The sequence below is a fragment of the Misgurnus anguillicaudatus genome, unplaced genomic scaffold (assembly GCF_027580225.2).
Source record: "Misgurnus anguillicaudatus unplaced genomic scaffold, ASM2758022v2 HiC_scaffold_33, whole genome shotgun sequence".
Taxonomy (NCBI): domain Eukaryota; kingdom Metazoa; phylum Chordata; class Actinopteri; order Cypriniformes; family Cobitidae; genus Misgurnus; species Misgurnus anguillicaudatus.
Genome location: NW_027395283.1, coordinates 8,433,279 through 8,457,195, shown reverse-complemented (window position 1 = coordinate 8,457,195; position 23,917 = coordinate 8,433,279). Strand labels below are relative to the sequence as shown.

The window sequence follows — 23,917 nt, the reverse complement described above, 5'->3', positions numbered from 1 at the left end:
AATATGTCTTTCATTTATTTGTGTTAGAACGCAGATACCATCCGTCGAATTAGTTTTATTAATAAACAAGCTGTTTAGCGAGTTTGTCATTGAACTATTTTATTGGTTTTAAGTTTTTCGTTCATAATAATAATAAAGAAACATTTAAAAAACTATTAAATTCAAGAAATGGAAATATTTAATAATCTGACTTTAAAAGCAAAAGTAATCTAGTACAAATATAGGCTATTTCCTATAAAATATGCGGTTTGTTTAATTCAGAAGGTGAAAAAATCCTTACCTGCATTTCCATAATAATACAAATACAACACATCTATGTAAGAACCTAAATCTCCGTGTTATTTTTACATTATGACTTAAAAGAACAATTTGGAAAATGAGATCAGAAGCGCGTGAATCCGCAATACACTTGCTTTGAAGACAGATTATTTTGCCAGAGAAAGATATGGTAACATTTCTTCAGAAGAATTGCTGAAACCTATTAATTTACTGATGTTTTTATTAGTACTCCAGCTGTTTTATCGGCCTTTGAGATGGGACGTGGCAGTCAAATTCATGCTGAAAGCGGGGTGAATTCCAAATGGCGTTAGCGCCCTTGAAGGGCACTTCAGGAAGGGGATGTCACACAGTCTATCCAAATAAAGAGAAACTGATGTGCGTATTTCATTGCTCTATTCGCCAAGTGTATTTGAATTGACCACACTATGAGACAATTGTGCAACTTTCTCTAGAGTTTATACATCAAGTGTGTTCTGATCTTCGAAGGGAATAGGGATAATAATATTCTATTGGAATACGCCCTTTATCTTTTCGCGGCAGTCGCGTAGGCTTTAACCAATCATTGAACTGATTATTAACCACAAATCATAGAACATTTTACTGACCCTAGTGTTAAAAAGATTGCGGGAAAATGTCTTGGAATTTCTATTAATTCACACATTAAAAATCTCATACTACATATAATTAAGAAATTAAGAACACAGGGCTTTACATAAAATAATAACTAGTAAAAATTGTATATTTTAACGAGTTGTGTATAATGTGTGAATAATATAGATTTAATGGTTTAATATTTTATTACTGGTGGCCATCTACTTTATACTTATCTTTTTTATATATTACGAGTAACACTAGGGGGCAACAGCGACAAGCTAAATGCCTTATAAGAAAGTCACACTGCTTCACAATGCTGCTATGTGTTTCATTGTGTTTGTTAAGTAATACGAGTGATGTATCCTCGAAAATCATGTATAATTATATTAAAATTTAATGTGTACTATAAATACAATTAAATATGAATTTAGTGTGTCTCTGTTATGCTTCACTGTTACAAATAACCGCGTTGGCGATCTTTTTTGTGATTTTAATATAGTAAAAGTGTAGGAATTATGTTTTTAGCAGATTGATAGCCATTTATATAGCCATATTTTTGCTACAAAAATAAAAGATAAACTGTGTTGCTTTAGTTGGTATAGATAACCACAGTTATCTTTGAGTCACCATTCACTGTTTATCTTTATTAACTGATTTACTGTATTTCCATCACTCCCTAGTAAAAAAAAAAACGTTATAAACATAGTAAGTATAGTGATCAATTCACATTCCAAGCTAATATTTACCTAAAATAGCTGAAAACCTATGCAAACAGATTGACAACCCTGCTTGGTTTGGAACTGTAGAACGTTACATGAATCACGTGACCGCGCGGCGGCGAGATCAAAGCGTTTCGTAACTCTATTATTATACGACTCTGCATATGGTTAAAGCCAGTTGTAGCCATTTGTGATTGACAGCTATTCATCCAGCGCGTCTCCCCGCACGGGATCGATCACACATCCAGATACAGAAGCCACTTTGATGCTGATAAATGTAAACGGGCAGTGTCCTGATATACTGATGATACGATCTGCCAGATGTGAAAAATGTGAGATTTCGTACTATGTTAATGCAAATAAACCCTTTGCCTGAACTTCACCGACTTCCCGTTTCAGCGTCACATGACCAATGGAGCGTAAATGATTGGCTGAATGTTGAATGATTTGATACAGGGATCGATTGCTTCTCCTTGCTTCCCCGGATGTTGACTCTGAATATTTTTACACTGAATTTTTTGAGACGTTGAATTATTTTGCACTGAATTTTCTGAGACATTGAATTTTTTACACCGAATCTTTTGAAACATTGAATGTTTCTACACTGAATCTTTTGAGACATTGAATTTTTTTACACTGAATTTTTTTAGACATTGAATTTTTTTTCTCACTGAATTTTTTTTAAAACATTGAAAAAAATGTCATAGGCAAAAAAACAGTGCTAGAAATTCGATGGCTTTTAAAATTCAAAGTCTGATTTAGATGCAAAATAAAATTCAGTGTTAAAAATTCGATGTAAAAAAATTCAGTGCTAAGAATTAGAATTCAAAGTCCAACGGCACTGTTTTACTTCCATAGCGGTTCCCATTATAACTATAAAAAATATAGTTTTAAAAATCTTTTGATTTTAAAGAGAATAGTGGAGTTCACACCACAACTATAACGATAAAGATACAAGTAAAAGTATCGTTGTGATCACTTGCGGAGCGATTTTTTTCTAACCGATGAACAATAAACCAATGACAGCCAATCAAATCTACTTGAATCTAAAGTGAACGCACATTCGAAATGGCACTGTGGGTGTTGAGGATATCTGCTGGCTATAGCCAGTTATAGCAGCATATTTATACATTTCAATGTAAACAATTACAGCAAGTGGAGAGATTTTAATACAAAAACTGTACATTTTATGTGTCTCTTTGCATGAATATGTCTGATAATGAAGAATAATTTCTCATCTCTTTGACAAAATACAGGATTATTGTAGCCCTGAGTGTTTAAATTAGGCAGGTTCTTATTGCCCCCCTCTTTAAATTTTAAACTTGTTATCTCTGTGTGTGAACAGTTTCAGGTTTGTGACATGCTGTATGGTGATTTTGCACTGTTCTAAATGTAGTTGCTCTTGCTGAACTCAGGCTTGTCAGCAGGGGGCGCTCTCACAGACACATGACTGAATCACTCAATGAGGCTCATAGAAGCAGTGTGTTAGTATCAGTGCATGAGCTTCAGTACACGTGAGACGGGGAGTGCTCCTTATTAAATGTGTTTTTTCCTGTATTTTTACAGGTAAGCTGACAAAAACATTAATCTGCTAATGCTAAACAATATGGTGATGTGAAACATTGGTAGTTTTAAGCCGGGGGCATGAAAATGTATAAAGTTTGGCCTTGATTAAGAGTGCTGCATCTAAAATGGCGGATGACAGTGTTAAGGGAAAGTTTGTAACTTTTAGCATGTAAAGATGAATAAGTAGTGCTTAAAATACACGAAATAAGTGTTAATGGATATATTTATCTGAGATGAGACTGGTAAACAAGGGAATTGATGTTAAATAGATGTGGATGAACATGGATTAGTGTTGTGTTGGGTTAAAAGCAGGGCTGTTAACAGGCCTGTGATTGCATGTGAACACATTAAAACATTGAGCAGCAATATTCCTTCATATTTTCAGTTTAAAAGGGCATTTCACAGAATCACAGCTAGACTTTGTGGTTACAATGCTTTAATATGGTACATTGATTGAGATTGTCATGTTAAAAAACAGCATATGAGGTTCAGTACATTTAAATTGTTCATTTGAATGTCAGATTATTTGAGTTATCTTTAGAGGATTACAAAAAGGGATTTAAACATGGAATAACAATTACACTGTGATTTAAAAATATATAAATATAACTGAATACATAAAAATGAATACAAATAGTTAACAATACTGGAGTAAAATGCATACAAAGTGCAGCGGTCATGGCTATGACTATGGAATTTATGTATTACTCACCTGTTTTTGTGTTTAGAGCGTTCTTGTGAGTCTTTAAAGAGGTTTTGTTATAATAACCTTACATATTGGCATTATGATTGTGAGGGCAGAGTGTTTAGTTTTATACAGTAGCAATAATTATTATAATGAGTGAGCACATGTACTATGTGATGTGAAGTGAACTGACTATGACATAAGAGGTAATGTGTTTGGTGCTATGTATATTTTCAGGTGTTTGCACTATGTGACATGTTATTGTTTTATATGATATACTGAATCACTCAATGAGGCTCATAGAAGCAGTGTGTTAGTATCAGTGCATGAGCTTCAGTACACGTGAGACGGGGAGTGCTCCTTATAAAATGTGTTTTTTCCTGTACTTTTACAGAATTAAATGTGTTGCATTGGAATGGACTCCGCTTCGTTCTTAAAAGTGTAACATATTTTGGCGAGCCAGCCAGGAGGGGGCGATAGAGTGACCAATACCATCAACTTCCCTCCCTCTTAACGAGTCGAGCCTTCAGCAAAGCGCAGTGAGATGGACCCGCGTGATAAAGTGAGTGAAACTCTGTGGCAGCAAGGGGGGGAGGCTCTCATGGATGTCTGCAGGCAACTGAAATGTAAAGGCCTGGACAGCGAAGAGTCCCACAGCAAACCACGGAGGGCGCTCATCAAAATGGCGGAAAGTGCACTGGACGAAATTGAGGAAGGTAACGAAAGTGATGTAGTCCGTGAGTACTGCGACAACCTACTAAGTTTCATAACGAGACAAACCAAAGAAAACAGTCAGGATGACAGAGAACCTCAATAAGTAGAGCCACCTCTGAAAAAGAGATCTGATAAATGTTCGGCGCCATACATCCCTCTTATTGAAGCTGCAGATTTCTCACCTAGAAGCCGACCAGTGCCAACCCACCCACTGTCTGAAGTAACATTAAGAAGGGAGTTTAAAATCTGTGGACAAATTGGAGAGAGCGGTCAGAGAGATAAATTATCGTACCTCAGTTTAGTCCGTCAGATTGAGATGGGGCTAGAAAAAGGGCACACAGAGACTGAAGTGGTGGAAGCTGTAATCAGAGCTGTCAGTCCAGGGCTGCCATTGAGGGACATGTTAGAGATTAAACGGGGGCTAACCCTCAGCACACTCCTTACCATCCTTAAAGGTCACTTCAGGGTAGATAGCTCCACAGATCTCTATCACCAGCTGCTTAACATCTCCCAAGATCCCAAAGAAACTGCTCTGAACTTTGTATTCCGTGCAATAGAACTTAGAGAGAAACTGTTATGGAAAACAGCGGATGAAGATACAGATGAGCAATACAGCAAAGCTGTAATCCAACGCAAGTTTCTCCGCTCCATAGAGACTGGACTGCTTAGTGATTCTGTGAAGTTCCAAATCTTACCCTACCTCAGCAATGTGAACATACGAGATGAAGAACTAATTGCGAGGGTGGATGAAGCGGCAAAGGTTGAAAGTGAGAGACAAGAGAAACGGAAGAGGTCCACGGCGGGTAAGACTCCCAAGGTGCAGGAGCTCCAGCTGGACGCTCAAATTAAATCCACACCTACCCAGAGCCACTCTAAACCTAAGGAGTCAGACTCAACAACGACAATCAAAGCAGTAAAAGGGAACGAAACTAAGCCAGACAACATGAATGCACAGCAGATTTTGGAGGAACTTCGCAAGAAGATGAAACAAATGTTTCTGGCCGCAATGGAAGCGAGTCCACGGCCTCATGGACAAAGACAAAGGGGAAAAGGCTGCAAAAAATGCAGGGATGAAGGAACTGGTGAGGACTGTTCACACTGTTTCAAATGCGGCCAAGAAGGACACTTCTCTCGTGGATGCAGAATCACATCGGGAAATGGGCAGGGACTACTGAGGGGGGACCACTAGTAGTCCAAGGCGAAGCGTCCCAAAACGAGCAGCCGTCACCGTCCCTGTTAACACCAATGACCACTAAAGAAAAAGCATCAGACGCCTCAACATTTGGAACTGTGATCAATTACCTACCTTCACAACGACAGCCTCAGTTAGTAAGCCTTGTAGGAAATAGATGTTTGATGGACTGTTTTATCGACGATCACCCAGTCAAAGCCTTGTGGGATACTGGAGCACAGTCCAGCATAGTGAATGACCCCTGGCGAAGGAGCCATCTTCCCCACACCGTTGTCAGGCCAATATCAGAGTTGTTGCAGGATGAGACACTGACAGTTTATGCTGCGAATGACACGCTCATCCCATATATTGGTTGGATTGAAGTCCGCTTTAGACTAGGTAGTGACCCCATCACATTGGATGACCTACAGGTGCCAGTACTTGTGTCGAGCGACCCAGCAGTTGCCAGTGACCCCATAATCGGCTATAACGTCATTGAAGCGCTCATCAATAGAAACGAAGGAAAAACCAAATGTGAAAAAAGACAGTTGGCACACCAAGTGAGTAAAGCCTTCGCCATAACTGTAAAAACTGCTCATTGTGTAGTTAAGTTAGTGCAAAATGATGACACCGATTCGGAGGCTGGTGTGGTTCATACTGGTAAAAATAGAGTTTCCTTACCAGCTAGCCAAGTCACCACTGTTTACTTAAGGGCACATGTGAGTTCACGAGCCAGAGGTCAACACATGTTCTTTTCGCATGACCTGCTCAACCCTCAACCAGAAGGTCTGATCTACAGTGATGTACTGGTGAAGATCCCAGAGAGAAGAGTGCCATACATACCGTTATCTGTGACCAACACAACTAGCCACACCATCTACCTGGACCGTCATCAGATAATTGGACACCTGGAACCTGTCAAAACAGTGTATTCAGCCCCCATTCAGCCTAAACGAAAGGTATCAACATCTGAAATGAAGGAGAGTATACATCTCAAATCTAACATGGCAAGTTGCACACCACAGCCAAACAACAAGCAAAATAGACCTACCTCATGGGACCCACCTGTGGATCTCTGCCATCTCTCAGAGGGACAGCAAGAGGCGGTAAGGAGAGTTCTGCGAGAGGAATGTGAGGCATTTGCTTATGACAGTGATGATGTGGGTTATATACCATCTCTCAAGATGCACATCACCCTCCATGATACAAGCCCAGTGCAAAAGACCTACATGTCCATCCCAAAGCCTCTTCACAATGAAGTTAAAGAATACCTGCAAGACCTGTTGAGTAAAGGGTGGATCACACCTTCACGATCCCCTTATTCATCGCCTGTAGTGTGTGTCCGCAAGAAGGACGGAACCCTCCGCCTCTGTGTTGACTTCAGAGAGCTTAACCGCAAGTCTGTCCCCGACCGCCATCCGATACCGAGGATTCAGGATATGTTGGATGCACTTGGTGGAAGATCGTGGTTTTCAGTCTTAGATCAGGGCAAAGCGTACCACCAGGGTGTCCTGGATGAAGAGAGCCGCCCTCTTACAGCTTTCATCACACCCTGGGGACTCTATGAATGGGTTCGCATACCCTTTGGTCTTAGTTCGGCACCTGCCGAGTTTCAAAGGAGCATGGAACACTGTTTGGCTGGCCTAAGAGACACCATCTGCCTCCCATACCTGGATGACAACCTCGTCCACAGTAGCAACTTTGAGGATCATCTGGAACATATCCGTCTTGTCCTCCAACGATATAAGGAACATGGTGTAAAGTTGACCCCTAAGAAATGTGAACTGTTTAAGTCAAGTGTGAGATTTCTGGGCAAGTTGGTGACTGGAGACGGTTACACAATGGATCCTGCAGAGATGGCTCCAGTAATGGCTCTAAAAGAGAAGATACCTACCACCATTGGTGATGTACGTCAAATGCTGGGGTTCCTCTCCTATTACAGACCCTTCATCCCCAACTTCTCCCATGTGGCATACCCGTTGTACCACCTACTCACTGTACAGAACTCTGAAAATCACCAATTAGACTCAACTGAGAAGAAGCCAAGGAAAGCAGTGAAGAAGAACAAAGGTCACTTACCATCACGCATGCCTGTACAGTGGACCAGCTCTCACCAGGAGGTGTTAAATCAGCTAATTGATGCCCTGATGAAGCCCCCTGTTCTTGGATATCCAGACTTCACCCAGCCTTTTGTTTTACACTGTGACGCATCTTAAATTGGTCTGGGCGCGGTGTTGTATCAGCGACAGCAAGGGAAAATGAGAGTGATAGCTTATGGCTCCCGGACCCTAAGTCCAACAGAGAAGAGGTACCATCTTCACTCGGGAAAACTTGAGTTTTTGGCGTTGAAGTGGGCCATCTGTGAACGGTTCCGTGACTACTTGTATCATGCTCCATCGTTCATAGTGTACACGGACAACAACCCGCTGACATATGTCCTAACCACTGCCAGACTCAATGCCACAGGACACAGATGGGTAGCCGAGCTGGCTGATTACAACTTCACAATACGATACCGCCCCGGCAAGAACAACTCCGATGCAGATGGATTGTCACGGATGCCGCTGGATATTGAAGAGTACATGCACAGCTGTACGGCAGAGACTAGTCAAGAAGTAACCAGGGCATCCCTGGAGGGGATTACTGTAGAGAAAAGGAACTCTAGTCAGGGTGTTGGGTTGATCCAGGTCAGTGCTTTGAGCCTGGTGGCAGACAGTGAGACCAGCCAACCCCTCACGCTGGATCAAATTCGCAAGGCTCAGGAAAACGATGAAATCCTGTCAAGAGTACTTAAGTACAAGTCACAGAACCAGAGGCCAAGCAGAACAGAGATGAAAGCTGAAAAACCTGAGGTTGCTATACTCATGAAACAGTGGCAGAAGATTCATGTGGGCCAAGATGGTGTTCTGCGCCGTAGAACCACCCAAAGAGAACAGTTGTTGCTTCCCAAAACCTACCATCCGCTGGTCTTCAAAGAGCTGCATCAGGACATGGGCCACTTGGGTGTGGAAAGGACTCTTGACTTGATTCGAGATGAGATGAGTAAGGATGTCGAACATTTTGTAACAAGAGTGTGTGAATGCCTTAAGAAGAAGAAGCCAAGTAGGCAAACCTGTGCACCACTGGTACCGATCCAGACCACTTACCCATTCCAGCTTGTCTCGATAGACTTCCTGCATTTGGAGAAATGCAAGCATGGATACGAGTACATATTAGTGGTCATGGACCACTTCACAAGGTTTGCCCAAGCATACGCAACGAGGAATAAGTCGGCGAAAACTGTAGCAGACAAGCTCTTCAATGACTTTGCACTCAAGTTCGGCTTCCCAAGCAGATTGCATCACGATATGGGCAAAGAATTTGAAAACAGATTGATGGCCAGCTTAAAGAAACTCTCTGGCATCCAGGGCTCCCACACAACACCATACCACCCCCAGGGTAATGGGCAGGTGGAGCGGTTCAACCGCACCCTGTTGTCAATGCTGCGTACCCTGGAGGACAAGGAGAAGGAAGACTGGAAAGAATCTCTGGCAAAAGTTGTCCACGCGTACAACTGCACAAAGAATGAGGCCACGGGATACACACCATATTACCTCATCTTTGGACGTTCCCCTCGCCTGCCTATAGACCTGTTATTCAGTCTTGGAAAAGATGAGTCCCATGACACCTATGACGCCTACGTAAGTCACTGGAGAAAAAGGATGCAAGAAGCATATCAAATTGCAGCCAAAACTGCCTCAAAGGGAGCTGCTCGAGGAAAAGCTTTCTATGATAGAAAGATACAGGGAAGAGACCTTCACCCAGGCGACAGAGTTCTCCTCAGGAACCTCACCCCAAGAGGGGGCCCGGGAAAGATCCAGTCTTACTGGGAGGACCAAGTTTATAAGGTGAAAGAGAGGAAAGCTGATGGCAGCCCTGTGTATGAGATCAGTCCAGAGAATGGCAAAGGCAGAGACAGAGTTGTGCACAGAAATCTTTTGCTGCCCTGTGACTCCCTACCCCTTGAACAGCCGCCAACCAAGCCTCTTCAGTCACAGAAAGACTCCCTGAGCTCCCCAAAAGAAAGAGCCAGACCACGACGTCAGCAACAACAACTGCCAGAACAAAGTGATACTTCCAGTGATGAATACAGTGGCACTTACCGGGGACATCTGAGATATAACAGGAAGGAGCAGCAGGAACAGAGTTTGTTGAATCCAATGGCAGAGCCCTTCCAGCCTCAGCAGCATGTACAGCATCACGAAGAGGATGTGCCACTACAAAGCGAAGAGGATGTGCCACTACAAAGCGAAGAGGATGTGCCACTACAAAGCGAAGAGGATGTGCCACTACAAAGCGAAGAGGATGTGCCACTACAAAGCGAAGAGGATGTGCCACTACAATCTCAGAGACCTGATTTAAGCTTTAATAGGCCTGAGAAAGGTGATTTAGAGGTAAACCCTCTGGTCCAAATGCAAGGAAACAGAGAGACTGTAATTCAACGACCCCAAAGACTAAAACGTCAACCTGTTGTACTGAGCTATGATACACTGGGTCAGCCGTCTTTGGTTCAAAGAAACTGTAATGTAACAGAAATTCAGGTAACACAGACTAGGGATTACTGGAGGCCTTGGATGTGTAAAGTGTTCTAAAATTGCACTTATTTACAGAAATGTCAGGAGACATTTAATTTTGTGGGGGAGAGTGTAGCCCTGAGTGTTTAAATTAGGCAGGTTCTTATTGTCCCCCTCTTTAAATTTTAAACTTGTTATCTCTGTGTGTGAACAGTTTCAGGTTTGTGACATGCTGTATGGTGATTTTGCACTGTTCTAAATGTAGTTGCTCTTGCTGAACTCAGGCTTGTCAGCAGGGGGCGCTCTCACAGACACATGACTGAATCACTCAATGAGGCTCATAGAAGCAGTGTGTTAGTATCAGTGCATGAGCTTCAGTACACGTGAGACGGGGAGTGCTCCTTATTAAATGTGTTTTTTCCTGTATTTTTACAGGTAAGCTGACAAAAACATTAATCTGCTAATGCTAAACAATATGGTGATGTGAAACATTGGTAGTTTTAAGCCGGGGGCATGAAAATGTATAAAGTTTGGCCTTGATTAAGAGTGCTGCATCTAAAATGGCGGATGACAGTGTTAAAGTGACACCATGTAATTTTTCAACCTTCATAATACATTTTCAAGACCCTTGTGATAGTACATCGACTTTAAATAGGTTGAATGACATGTCTACCATAGCCTGACGGGGTCTGTATCACTTTTACTCGTATTTTAAAACTTAGGGTTTGTGGTAGTAACCAGAGCACAAAAAAAAAACTACAAAATTCGACTGCTTTACGGCATACGTCACTTCCTCCACACAATTTGTTTTTAACGTGAATTTTGCTGGAGGCTACTTAAGGAGTGTAGAGAGCAGTTTCTATTATGTGACTCTGTGGCACAGTCTTTAGTGTCACGGACCTATGACACGGGCGACCCGGGTTCGATTCCCCTTTAAGGCAATTTTTTATATAAACTGTTGATTCATACATAAATGCGATGTTCTTTATAAATTACGGCGATTATATTGCATATAGTTCCCTGTATTCAGATGCTGTGTTCACGTATTTACCTTTCTTTTTACTGTGTCTATGATATTTACATTACAATCCAGGATGCTATAGCACTCAAACTTGCTCACAGTGTAAAACCAAACCCTATTCATTCACCAATCAGATCCGAGCGTTTCTCTCTTCTCTTTTCCTCATTTGCTGCGTTCCGCTGTCACTCGCGTGACGTATTACAAAGCGGCAGACCTAAACGCATCGGTTTACTTGGATTTGGAGCGATTTTCACACAAAAAAGAGGAATAACGAGCGCCATTGCGGAAAATCCTGGTGGCGAGGGAGAGAGAGAGGATGCAACAATATTTGTTTGGAAAAAGGCAAGGAAATACGTCTGGTCGTTTCTGAATTGGAAGGCTGCAGCCTCCGGAGGTCAAATATGCAGGCTGCACACGTCATCAAGCCTGGGTTATTAAGGTAAACTGAGCATTACATTCGCAAGTCATAAGCATACTGCCACAATTTACGATTAACTAAGTATAATAGTCAACTTTGTAATTGTTAATATTGTGAAATAAGACAGTCTTGATGACGTATTAGAAATACGACATCCGGAGGCTGCAACCTTCAGATTGAGAAATGGCTTCTGCCACGACGAGTTCCTCATCAGAAAGTTGTAACATGACTGCGTTTCTCCCTGTTGTCTCAAAATGTTGATCGTTTAGCATTTTAAATGTTTAGTTTTTAGTTTAGTTTTAAGGTTGGCCAGTTCCTTTCCTTTGCGACAGTGCTGCGGCGCTTGTGGGCTCTAGGGGCGCTAGAAGTGAAAAATACGTGTCTAGCACCCCCTAGTGGCCAAAAGTTTCATGGTGTCCCTTTAAGGGAAAGTTTGTAACTTTTAGCATGTAAAGATGAATAAGTAGTGCTTAAAATACACGAAATAAGTGTTAATGGATATATTTATCTGAGATGAGACTGGTAAACAAGGGAATTGATGTTAAATAGATGTGGATGAACATGGATTAGTATTGTGTTGGGTTAAAAGCAGGGCTGTTAACAGGCCTGTGATTGCATGTGAACACATTAAAACATTGAGCAGCAATATTCCTTCATATTTTCAGTTTAAAAGGGCATTTCACAGAATCACAGCTAGACTTTGTGGTTACAATGCTTTAATATGGTACATTGATTGAGATTGTCATGTTAAAAAACAGCATATGAGGTTCAGTACATTTAAATTGTTCATTTGAATGTCAGATTATTTGAGTTATCTTTAGAGGATTACAAAAAGGGATTTAAACATGGAATAACAATTACACTGTGATTTAAAAATATATAAATATAACTGAATACATAAAAATGAATACAAATAGTTAACAATACTGGAGTAAAATGCATACAAAGTGCAGCGGTCATGGCTATGACTATGGAATTTATGTATTACTCACCTGTTTTTGTGTTTAGAGCGTTCTTGTGAGTCTTTAAAGAGGTTTTGTTATAATAACCTTACATATTGGCATTATGATTGTGAGGGCAGAGTGTTTAGTTTTATACAGTAGCAATAATTATTATAATGAGTGAGCACATGTACTATGTGATGTGAAGTGAACTGACTATGACATAAGAGGTAATGTGTTTGGTGCTATGTATATTTTCAGGTGTTTGCACTATGTGACATGTTATTGTTTTATATGATATACTGAATCACTCAATGAGGCTCATAGAAGCAGTGTGTTAGTATCAGTGCATGAGCTTCAGTACACGTGAGACGGGGAGTGCTCCTTATTAAATGTGTTTTTTCCTGTATTTTTACAGAATTAAATGTGTTGCATTGGAATGGACTCCGCTTCGTTCTTAAAAGTGTAACATTATAAAAAAAAGTTAAACTACAATCATAGTTTTCAAGATATTGTATACCTTTGTGCAGGCTGTGTTTCTTCACTCTTAAATGTTATTGGCAGCTCCATAGACCAATCACTCTTCATAGACACACAGCTGAACTCTGAATCTGATCTCTTCTGATGATCTGAACTATAACACACACCAGATTACAGTTAATCATCTGAACTGATGTACAAAACAAGTTGTAACAGTGCTAAGGATCTGTTCCATGTTCTAAGCTGTAATGTTTCTCCCATCCTCTGGGGGGAGGTAGACAGCTCTCTAAAGGAAGTGGTATCCTTTTTAAGAGAGACAAGTTAGAGTGTTTGGTAGAGGTGCCAGCATGGCTTTGGGTGTTTGCTCAACATGGCCTTATGCCTGAAACTCTATTTTGAGGAACATCATTGTTCTACAACTCAATGTAAGTCTAAGATTGTGTTATTCTATGTTGCTATTTGGTGAAGTGCATATTGTGATTTGTGTGTTTTTGTATATTTGTTCAGAGGGTTTTTGTTTGACCTCATTCATCATCTTATAAGGACTCTTCATTGGACTATGATTTGATCTAATTCTACACCTTTAATTATAACCTGGATGAACTCTTGGATACGGCTTGAGACAATTTATGTTTCACTGTCATTCCTGAACTTCAATTATCAACTGATATTATCTGGACTATTTGGATCACTGGGACATTGCCTATGTCTCTGCATTTAAGCAGGAAGACTGAATTATGCTAATGGACGGTTGTAACTGTTTTCTGTTTATTTTTGTGTAATTGCTTTACCATTGTCATCACTGTTTGTGTATATACATATATTGTTTGGGTTTCACTCTTAAAAACTTTAATACATCACTCTACTCTTAGAAGCAAGAATCTCCTCTTTATTTAATATGTGACCCAAATCTGAGGTGTTACATAAAATGGCGCCCAAACAGGGACCTTCTTGACTTTTGACAATTTTGGGAAGAAGAGTATGAGTTAAGTGCAGTATATTAATTGATTTGTATAACTTGTTTGTGAATTTTATTCACCTGAGCTTAGTTTAAATGATGGATGCATTTCATGCTGGAGATGACAGGAGTGCGGAGCTAGACTTCTCGGCTGAACCTTTTACAATTCGTCGAGAACCGATTCAGGAGATAATACGGTCCTTTGGTAGCCTTTTTTGGAGTCTGAAAAGGAAGCTGCTGTGCAAGAGGAGAAATAAGCTTGGATGATTTACCACCACCACCCCCGGTGGAAGAGGAAGATGAAAGTCTCATCAGTCTTGCTATAGCAGCAAAGGTAAATCAGTTAAGCATGAGAATGGAAAAAATGGAAGAAGACATTATGGAGTGTGTTGGGAGAGTGGAGCGAAATACTCGTGAGCATCTTCAACGACACGACCATAGTTTGAGAACTATAGAAGAACAAGTTAGAGAATTGACCAAACAGATGACAACTCAAGCCCAGTTGGTTGAACAAAACCAGCGGAGTATTGAAGAAAAGCTTACAAACACAATGGAGAAACAATGTAGCCACGTGAAGCAACTATTAGAAGGACAGATGCAAGATATGGGTAAGGCCATGATGGATTGTATGAAGAGGAGAGACATTCAGTTTAAGTCTATGGTTCGTTCTACCCCAAATGCCGTGTCTACTCCCATTGCTTCACAAACCTTCACAACTTCATTACCAGTTGGTCAAACAACATCTACATATAGCACGATTCCTTATAAAGCAGCAGTCAGGCTGGAGTTCCCCATCTTTGGACGCACAGAGGGTGAGGATCCGATGACCTACTTAGAAAGGTGTGAGGAGTATTTATCAGTGCGATCGATGAATGATGGCGAGATCTTGGTGATACTTCCATCCGTATTGATGCATACAGCAAAAGACTGGTGGATGGCTGAAAAAACCCATGTCAAATCTTGGAACCAATTCAAGGCTGCATTTCTGCGTTCCTTTCTACCTGATGACCATGAAGTGGAGGCAGAGAGAAAAATTAGAGAGAGAAAGCAAGGAATAGGTGAAAGCATCCGGACATTTGCTTTTCAGTATAGAGCCATGTGTCTGAGATTAAAGCCAACGATGACAGAAAGGGAAATACTTCAAGCTACATTAAGAAACTGCAATCCTCGAATCGCTAGTATTTTGAGAAGCACAGTCAATACATTTGATGAATTAGTTCGTGTTGGAGTGTTGGTGGAACGAGATATGGCAGAGGAAAGAGCTTATTGGAAACAACGTAATGCTGCCAACCGAAGAGGAGGAACCGACAGATCCGGTAAAGGCAAGAGCGGAAGCCATAACATCGCCATGATATCTGAAGGTAACATTCAGCTATTAACCTTTCCTGTAGTAGTGCAGAAACATACTTGTGATGCTGTTATAGACACTGGTAGCTCGTATTCTCTTATCCAAGAATCTTTGTGGAGAAAATGGAAGGAAGATGCCGAGACTTGGAAATCTAGCAAAGGACTTTCATTTGCTCTTGCCAATGGACAAATACAACAAGCATTAGGAGAAGTGACATGGGAATGTACATTACAAGAAATCACATACCCGGTGAGATTGTTTATAATGAGGAATCAGGACCTTTCATTTCCACTCATTCTCGGACTTGATTTCCTTATGTCAACTGGTTTAAAGCTCGACTTTAACAGTTCTTCTTATTCATTGGCTGGACAAGAGGAATCACCACAATAATTCTCCTGCTATCTTCAACCTACCACCATTAACATTCATTGTGCGCTATCAACAATACAGGTGTCTGAGAGTACAATAACTATCATCAAGAATTTAGTAACCCAAGCTGATATTTCACGCAATGAGAAAAGGCAACTGGAAGGTCTTTTATTAAACTGGCCTACTGTATGTACAGATGACCTAGGACAAACCTCCGTTATCAAGCATCAGATATCCACAAGCGATTCCATCCCGGTGCGCAAAAGACCATATCCTGTGCCAATACACAAACAAAAGTTCATTGATGATGAAGTTGAAATTATGCTGAGCAAAGGCATAATACGACCATCTACTTCACCATGGGCAGCCCCAGTTGTCTTAGTGCCAAAGAAAGATGGGAGTGTACGTTTCTGTGTAGATTATTGACCTCTAAATAGCAAAACCCCATTGGATGGATTCCCAATGCCTCAAATACAAGACATCTTAGAGTCAATGTACGGAGCCTCAGTATTCAGTACTCTAGATCTGAAGAGTGGATACTGGCAAGTTATGATGGATGACTGCAGCATCCAGAAAACTGCATTCATTACCCACAACAACCAATATGAATTCCTTCGTCTAACTTTTGGATTGAAAAATGCAGGAGCAACTTTCCAAAGACTGATGAACCGAGTACTGAAGAATATACTTGGTAAGTGTTGCTTTGTGTACATTGATGACATTGTGGTATACTCCAAAAACATCCAACAACACAGCAAAGATCTCAAAGCAGTGTTTTGCGAAATGGAAGCAAGTAATCTAACTTTAAATCTTAAGAAGTGTAACCTGTGTAGGAAATCAATATCTTTCCTAGGACATGTGATTTCTGAAGAAGGCATCAAAACAGAGGAAGCTAAGGTAGAAGCAGTGAAGAACTTCCCTATTCGAAGGAACTTAAAGGAGGTTCAGCGGTTCCTTGGCCTTGCTGGATGGTACCATCGTTTTATTTCAGGATTTTCAGAGCTTGCCGCGCCTTTACATGCTCTCAAGCGGAAGGATGCAACATGGAATTGGACCGAAGAATGTCAGAATGCTTTTGAGAGGCTGAAGGATGCTTTACAAAAGGCCCCAGTTCTCGTTCCACCAGACCCTAGCAGACCGTTTAAAGTACAGACAGATGCAAGCAACATTGGTCTAGGTGCTGTTCTTACTCAAGAATCGGACCAAGGTGAATGTGTTGTGGCATACGCTTCAAGATTGCTTCATGGAGCGGAGAAATCATACTCTGTATCAAAGAAAGAATGTCTTGCTGTGGTATGGGCGGTGGAGAAGTGGCAGAAGTATTTGGAAGGAAGACGATTTCAAATTATTACAGATCATGCAGCTCTAGTTTGGGTATTCAACCATCCCAAACCGACATCGAAGCTCATGAGATGGGCCATTCGACTTCAGGGATTGGACTTCACTGTGCAATACAGAAAAGGTCGGTGTAATGTTGTTCCTGATTCGTTATCTCGTGCCCTACCTGGAGAAGATATCCCAAGTCCAATAGCAGTCTGTCATGCACAAGATATGGGTAAAGATGTGCCCATAGACTGGGAAGAATTAGGAAGATTCCAGAAGGCTGACCCAGCACTGCAAGAACTATGGGACAAAGCAAAACATTCTACACAAGACACCGATCACATACACTATGTGGTGCAAAACCAAATTTTATTCCGATGTATTCCCGATTCATTGGAAGGAAGTAGTTTACAGGTGATCATTCCCTCAAGCCTTCGACAGAAATTCCTCGAATTTGCCCATGATAACCCATTGAGTGGACATATGGGACGTATGAAGACGTTGCGTCGGTTACTCAATGTGGTGTACTGGCCAGAAATACAACGGGATGTATGGGATCATTGTAAACAATGTCAAGTTTGCCAAAAATATAAGCCTCGCATATCCAAACTCTCTGGACAGTTACAGTCTACGCCCATCAAGGAGCCTGGATATATGTTGGGCTTGGACCTTATGGGACCTTTCCCTAAAAGTTCAAAGTTGAATGAATACCTTTTAGTTATTGTGGATTACTGTAGAAAGTGGGTGGAAGTTTTCCCCTTATGTTCAGCAAAGACCCATGTGATCGCGGACATACTTGTAAAGGAGATTTTTACTCGCTGGGGAACACCAACTTACTTAGTATCAGATCGTGGACCTCAATTCACGTCCCAGCTACTCAATGCCACATGCAAACAATGGGGAGTAGTTCAAAAGCTTACCACAGCGTACCATCCGCAAGCCAACTTGACAGAAAGAGTGAATCGCACTCTCAAGACTATGATCGCATTGTATGTCAAAGACAACCATCGACAATGGGATAGATGGGTTCATGAGTTTCGCTTTGCGATTAATTCGGCGTGGCAAGAGAGCACATCATATACACCAGCTGAGATCGCCATAGGGCGCAAACTGAAAGGACCCATGGATCAGTTCCAACATCGTCATCCAGATCCTGACCACTCAGCCTACAATGTCATTGAACGCCAGCAATCCCTCCTGAGCAAGTTAAAGGAGAATGTCACAAAAGCCCAGGAGCGACAAGGGAAGTACTATAACCAGAAGAGAAGACCGGAGACTTTTGAAGAGGGAAGTCTTGTCTGGGTTCGCACTCATCCGTTGTCTCGAGCAGGGGATGCATTCATGGCAAAGTTAGCGCCTAAGTGGCAAGGACCTGCTAAGGTAATTAAACAAGTGAGTAAAGTCAATTACAAAGTTGAAGTGTCTAAAGACCCTGTGCAGACCGAAACTTATCATGTTGAAAATTTGAAAAGGTTTTACGGTGATGTACAACCTTTCTCTTAAAGGGGGGGGGGGGTGTAACAGTGCTAAGGATCTGTTCCATATTCTAAGCTGTAATGTTTCTCCCAGCCTCCGGGGGGAGGTAGAGAGCTCTCTAAAGGAAGTGGTATTCTTTTTAAGAGAGACAAGTTAGAGTGTTTGGTAGAGGTGCCAGCATGGCTTTGGGTGTTTGCTCAACATGGCCTTATGCCTGAAACCCTATTTTGAGGAACATCATTGTTCTACAACTCAATGTAAGTCTAAGATTGTGTTATTCTATGTTGTTATTTGGTGAAGTGCATATTGTGATTTGTGTGTTTTTGTATATTTGTTCAGAGGGTTTTTGTTTGACCTCATTCATCATCTTATAAGGACTCTTCATTGGACTATGATTTGATCTAATTCTACACCTTTAATTATAACCTGGATGAACTCTTGGATACGGCTTGAGACAATTTATGTTTCACTGTCATTCCTGAACTTCAATTATCAACTGATATTATCTGGACTATTTGGATCACTGGGACATTGCCTATGTGTCTGCATTTAAGCAGGAAGACTGAATTATGCTAATGGACGGTTGTAACTGTTTTCTGTTTATTTTTGTGTAATTGCTTAACCATTGTCATCACTGTTTGTGTATATACATATATTGTTTGGGTTTCACTCTTAAAAACTTTAATACATCACTCTACTCTTAGAAGCAAGAATCTCCTCTTTATTTAATATGTGACCCAAATCTGAGGTGTTACAAAGTAGGTCTAAATGAGTTCATCAGTAGTATAGATACGCATATTTATAAAACTCATTTGTTATTAAAAAGCAAATAATGATCTTTTTATTGGCACTGTTAATACAAAAACTGAGTGCTTGCCTTGCACAGATGTGTCTCTTTGTGTGAATATGTACTGTATAATAATGAAGATAACCAGGGCTTGACATTAACACCCGCCAATCTGCCAAGTGAGGGTAGATTTCTGATACCCCACAAGCCACTTTGGCAGGTCGAATATTTTTTTTAAATGTAGTATGCGAAATTCTAAACGATACACAATGCGATCCTGGGAAACTACAACTCCCATGAGCACTCCCTGCAGCCAACACAACGTACTGAAACCGTTTGTTGAGGCGTGCGTGATCTGTGAATGCACGTGACACAGTCTGAGCGCTTACATGCACACTTCAGGAAAGATAAAACAATTGCATGGAAGTGATTGAAGAGATTTAAAGTGTGTGCACACTATCTGGGCAAGAGTGGAGAAAAATTCATAGCGCATACCTGAATGCACACATCCCAGTTTTGTACGAAATGAAAGGAAACCAGCGAGTGGAGAGGTTCGCACATCATTTTAATGAAGGCTACTTTGTGCAACAATAATGCCCTCTCGACATTTGTCAGTACAAGTCTTAAATCACTTTTAACAGAAACCATGATCAAGCTTATTAAATACAATCTGCATAAACAAGTTGACAGTAAAATTTACAGTATTTACTGCTGTTGTAAATAAATATTTAAAGTGTTGGCGAGGGTTTATGTGTTTATCTTTTCAGTTAATCTTCTACACCCAACTCCACTTTTAATATATTCATTCAAAGTTAATCTATTTATGCCTTAATTTCTAGCATGTTTTTATGCACCTAAATATATGATCTACTGATATACCTGGTTTATACAAGCTTATAAATGTAGTCTGAATTTGGGTGGTCAGTCTGCATTTGAAAGTCAATCTGCATTTAATGTAGCTAAACTAAGTAAAATTACTCAAATTACAGTCATTTTTGGGTGCCAAGTTTAATCATATAAAATGTATTTTACCAGCAACAAAATTGTGGCCAGTGGCTAGTAACTTTGGAAAACAATTAGCCACTTTGACTGGTGAGCAAAGAAGTTAATGTCAAGCCCTGAAGATAACATTTTCTGCCCATAAACATAGACAAGTATAATAGACAAGAAAAATAATCTTATGTTTCAGAGTTTTTTATATACCTTCTATCAGGCCGTGTATCTTCACTCTTAAAGTATATTGGCTCAGGCATAGACACATCACTCTTCATAGACACACAACTGAACTCTGAATCTGATCTCTTCTGATGAACTGAACTATAACACACAACAGATTCAACAATTAAAATAACATTACAAATATTTTTTGTAGATGCTCATTATAAAAATAAGCCATTATAGTAAATAATACCTATAAAAATAATATTTTCATATAAGTTTATTTAAAAGTGTATTAATAATAATAAAGGTTATTTAATTGATTTGTATTATTTTAATAGTTTAAAGTGTTTATATAAAGTACCTGCATCCTGGAGATGTTTGTGTTTGATCCATGATGAAGCTGCAGAGGTGAATCTGATCAATCTGATCTCCACAACTGATACTGAATGAAAATAACATTCAGACACAAAATAAACTTCAAATCAAAGTGAATAAACAGACATTATAATTCAGATAAATGAATCCTGAATGTTGAAGAAACAACTGCGTCAACACAACTACATAACATTTCCTCACATTAACACAATATTAACACAAATTAAATTAAGAATTATGATAAGAAAACCTTCAATAAATGACACTAATATTAAGATAAAAAAGAAATATAAATGAATAAAGGTTTATAGAAACTATGAATGATGAAGTAAAAAGTGTCTGATCTCACCTGAACAACAATGTAAAAGACTGAACTTATGGCAAGAAACATGAAAGATGTCATTAAAAATCTGAGTTATTCATCAAATAGTCATCTTTAAACTCATCCTGAAATATAAATGAAAACATTACTATTGTGTTGATTAAAAATTAATGTCATCTTGATTTATGTTTAAAACATAACATAAATGATGATTTTACTTAAACACAAACCTATAAACAGTAAGTTCAGAAAACTGAAAATAATGTTAAAGTCTCTTAATGTTTTCCTCGACTGTAAATATTGATAGATCAACTTGTTAACAGTAATTTTAAGATAAGAAATGATTGAATTTAAAAGAGTGAATCTGTCCTTTACAGAAACTATGAACGAGGAAGTAAAAAGCGTCTGATCTCACCTGAACACACCTGAACACTCGCTGTCATCACAATCTGACTGGATTCACTTTCTCAAAATACTACAACTTTTACATCAACTACACACACAAAAATACATGTAAAGCTGTTTATACATGTTATATTAATCACTTTGATCATCGATATGTTAAGAAATCAACTCTACCTGTTTTAAATGGCGGAAGATAAACACGAAACAATTTACTTTCACTTTCATCTGTGACGTCACTATTGTATGAGGAAGTGTTTGAGGTGTTTCTCCCTCTGCTGACAGTAAACAAACATTAAACATCTGATTACAAATAATTTAACACATTTAATTTATAAACGAGACTTAATCATTAATGTGAGTCAATATGTTTACATTCACTGCATGAAACAAAGAGCACATCAGCATTAACAATAATTAAACTCAAATCAAATTACTTCTCTTTTGTTTAACTAATGTAAACCTAATAAAGTCATATGAGTTTAATATAGGCCTAATGTAGACTAAGTGATATTTTATTATTTGTGTGAACTACATTTACATTCATGTATTTATCATAGTGTGAACTTTATCAAGTGTTTGATGTAATAAACACAGCAAGGTCTTAAAAAACACACACTTTTAGTTTAAAAGATTAATTGTAGATCAAATATAATTGTGCTAACATAAACATTTCATTGAATAAAAAGACAAAATATCAAGATAATTATCCGACATTAAACATTAAAAGATGTAAAGAAAACTCCGCCTTCACTGCCACCTACAGGACATTTGTGTTATTACAGTTATTATGCAGTGTGTCATAGACAATAGAAACATTATTCACAGTTTCTTTATTTTTTCCACTGAAATCTAAAGTGTGTGTTGAATGTGCAGATGAATGAAATGTATAAGATAACTGATGGTGCTGTTCTCAGATCAGATGCAGGGACACTGAGAAACATCATCAGCAGCACATCCGGCCTGTATCAGTGCACTGCGTCAAACATCATAGGAAAAAGCACCTGTGTCCTTAACCTGCAGGTTGTAGCACGTAAGTGTGTAAGAAGAGACATTACAGACACAAAGACTGTCACATGATCAGATATGAGGTCTGATCACAGCTCTGTCTCGTATCACAGCTCAGACACAGAGTGTGGGTCTGATCACCGGCCGGCACCATCGACACGAGCGTTCTGGCTGTGATCATCTGATGTCTGCTGGTCACACATGTGGATTATACAGGACCCTTGAGAAAGATTTTGATAGATTCTCATTCCAAATGGTTGGAAATTTATCCTGTAACAACTTCACAAACTACCATCATGAAAATGAAAATTCATTCAGTCACTGATTAGGTCACATGACATACACTCTGCAATATGATTGGCTGGCTCACAAAAATAAAAGTTAAATCAAATATAAATGAGAGCACAATACTTATAAATTAACACTCACATTTCTATTTGATCATTTCAACAGAAGAAAATTCATCCAGCAAACATAAATGAGTTAAATGTCATGATGTTTGTTGCTGGTTTTGTTAGTATATCTTCAATCATATCATCAGTTGGACAGTATCTCAGACTAATTCTGTCCTCCTTTATCACAGACCTCACAAAATGACATTTAATGTCCACATGTTTACAGGATTTTTTGCTGACGCTATGACACCCTGATTGTCTTCATAAAGTCTAGATTGATATTTCAGTCCATCAATGTTTTCTAACACTCGTGTACAGTCACAGTTAATGTCATAAACTCAGCTTCACATGTGGACAGTGTAACAGTAGGCTGTCTTTTAGTCTTCATGAGATTAATGGATCATTTTTGTTCATGTTAATGCAGTAACTTGTAGTACTTCTTCTATCAATTATATCAGCTGTCCATACAATGATTTGTTTCAGTTTATACACATCAGTTTTGTATTACTGATGTCTGCACAATTAATATCAATAAAGTTTAGATTATTGAATATGTTTATTTCATGTCACAGAGAGAGAGAGAGAGAGATTTAGAGAAAGATGAAAGAGAGACAGTGAATGACTCGACCTGTTTCACACATAAATTCTGACACCTTGTGTTTACTCTTAGTTTTACATCAACACTAACAGAAATGTTTTACATCAGCAGGGGCTAAATCATCAGTTTATAAATGTATTAAATATTACTTTTGAGTTCAGGTTTGGTCCAGAATGACTCATTTGATGCAATACAATCAAAGTCCACGAGATGTCGCTGGTGTGCAGACTGTACTGACATGAATGAGTGAAGAA

The 23,917-nt window shown here is 39.5% G+C and overlaps 1 protein-coding gene across 2 annotated transcripts in view; it reads right to left on the bottom strand.

Moving 5' to 3' along the window:
- LOC141363221 (NLR family CARD domain-containing protein 3-like) overlaps positions 1-21,850 on the bottom strand; it is a 460,117-nt gene extending 438,267 nt beyond the window's left edge. For both annotated transcript variants that reach the window (XM_073865813.1, XM_073865814.1), the window contains exons 1-5: positions 21,676-21,850; positions 21,288-21,385; positions 20,925-21,005; positions 20,606-20,719; positions 13,182-13,295 (exon numbers count right to left, since the gene is read on the bottom strand). In XM_073865813.1, coding sequence (XP_073721914.1) covers positions 13,182-13,295; positions 20,606-20,719; positions 20,925-20,956 — 260 coding nt within the window. In that variant the 5' untranslated portion in view covers positions 20,957-21,005; positions 21,288-21,385; positions 21,676-21,850. The remainder of the gene's footprint in view (positions 1-13,181; positions 13,296-20,605; positions 20,720-20,924; positions 21,006-21,287; positions 21,386-21,675) is intronic.
- Between the last annotated feature and the right edge of the window lie 2,067 nt (positions 21,851-23,917).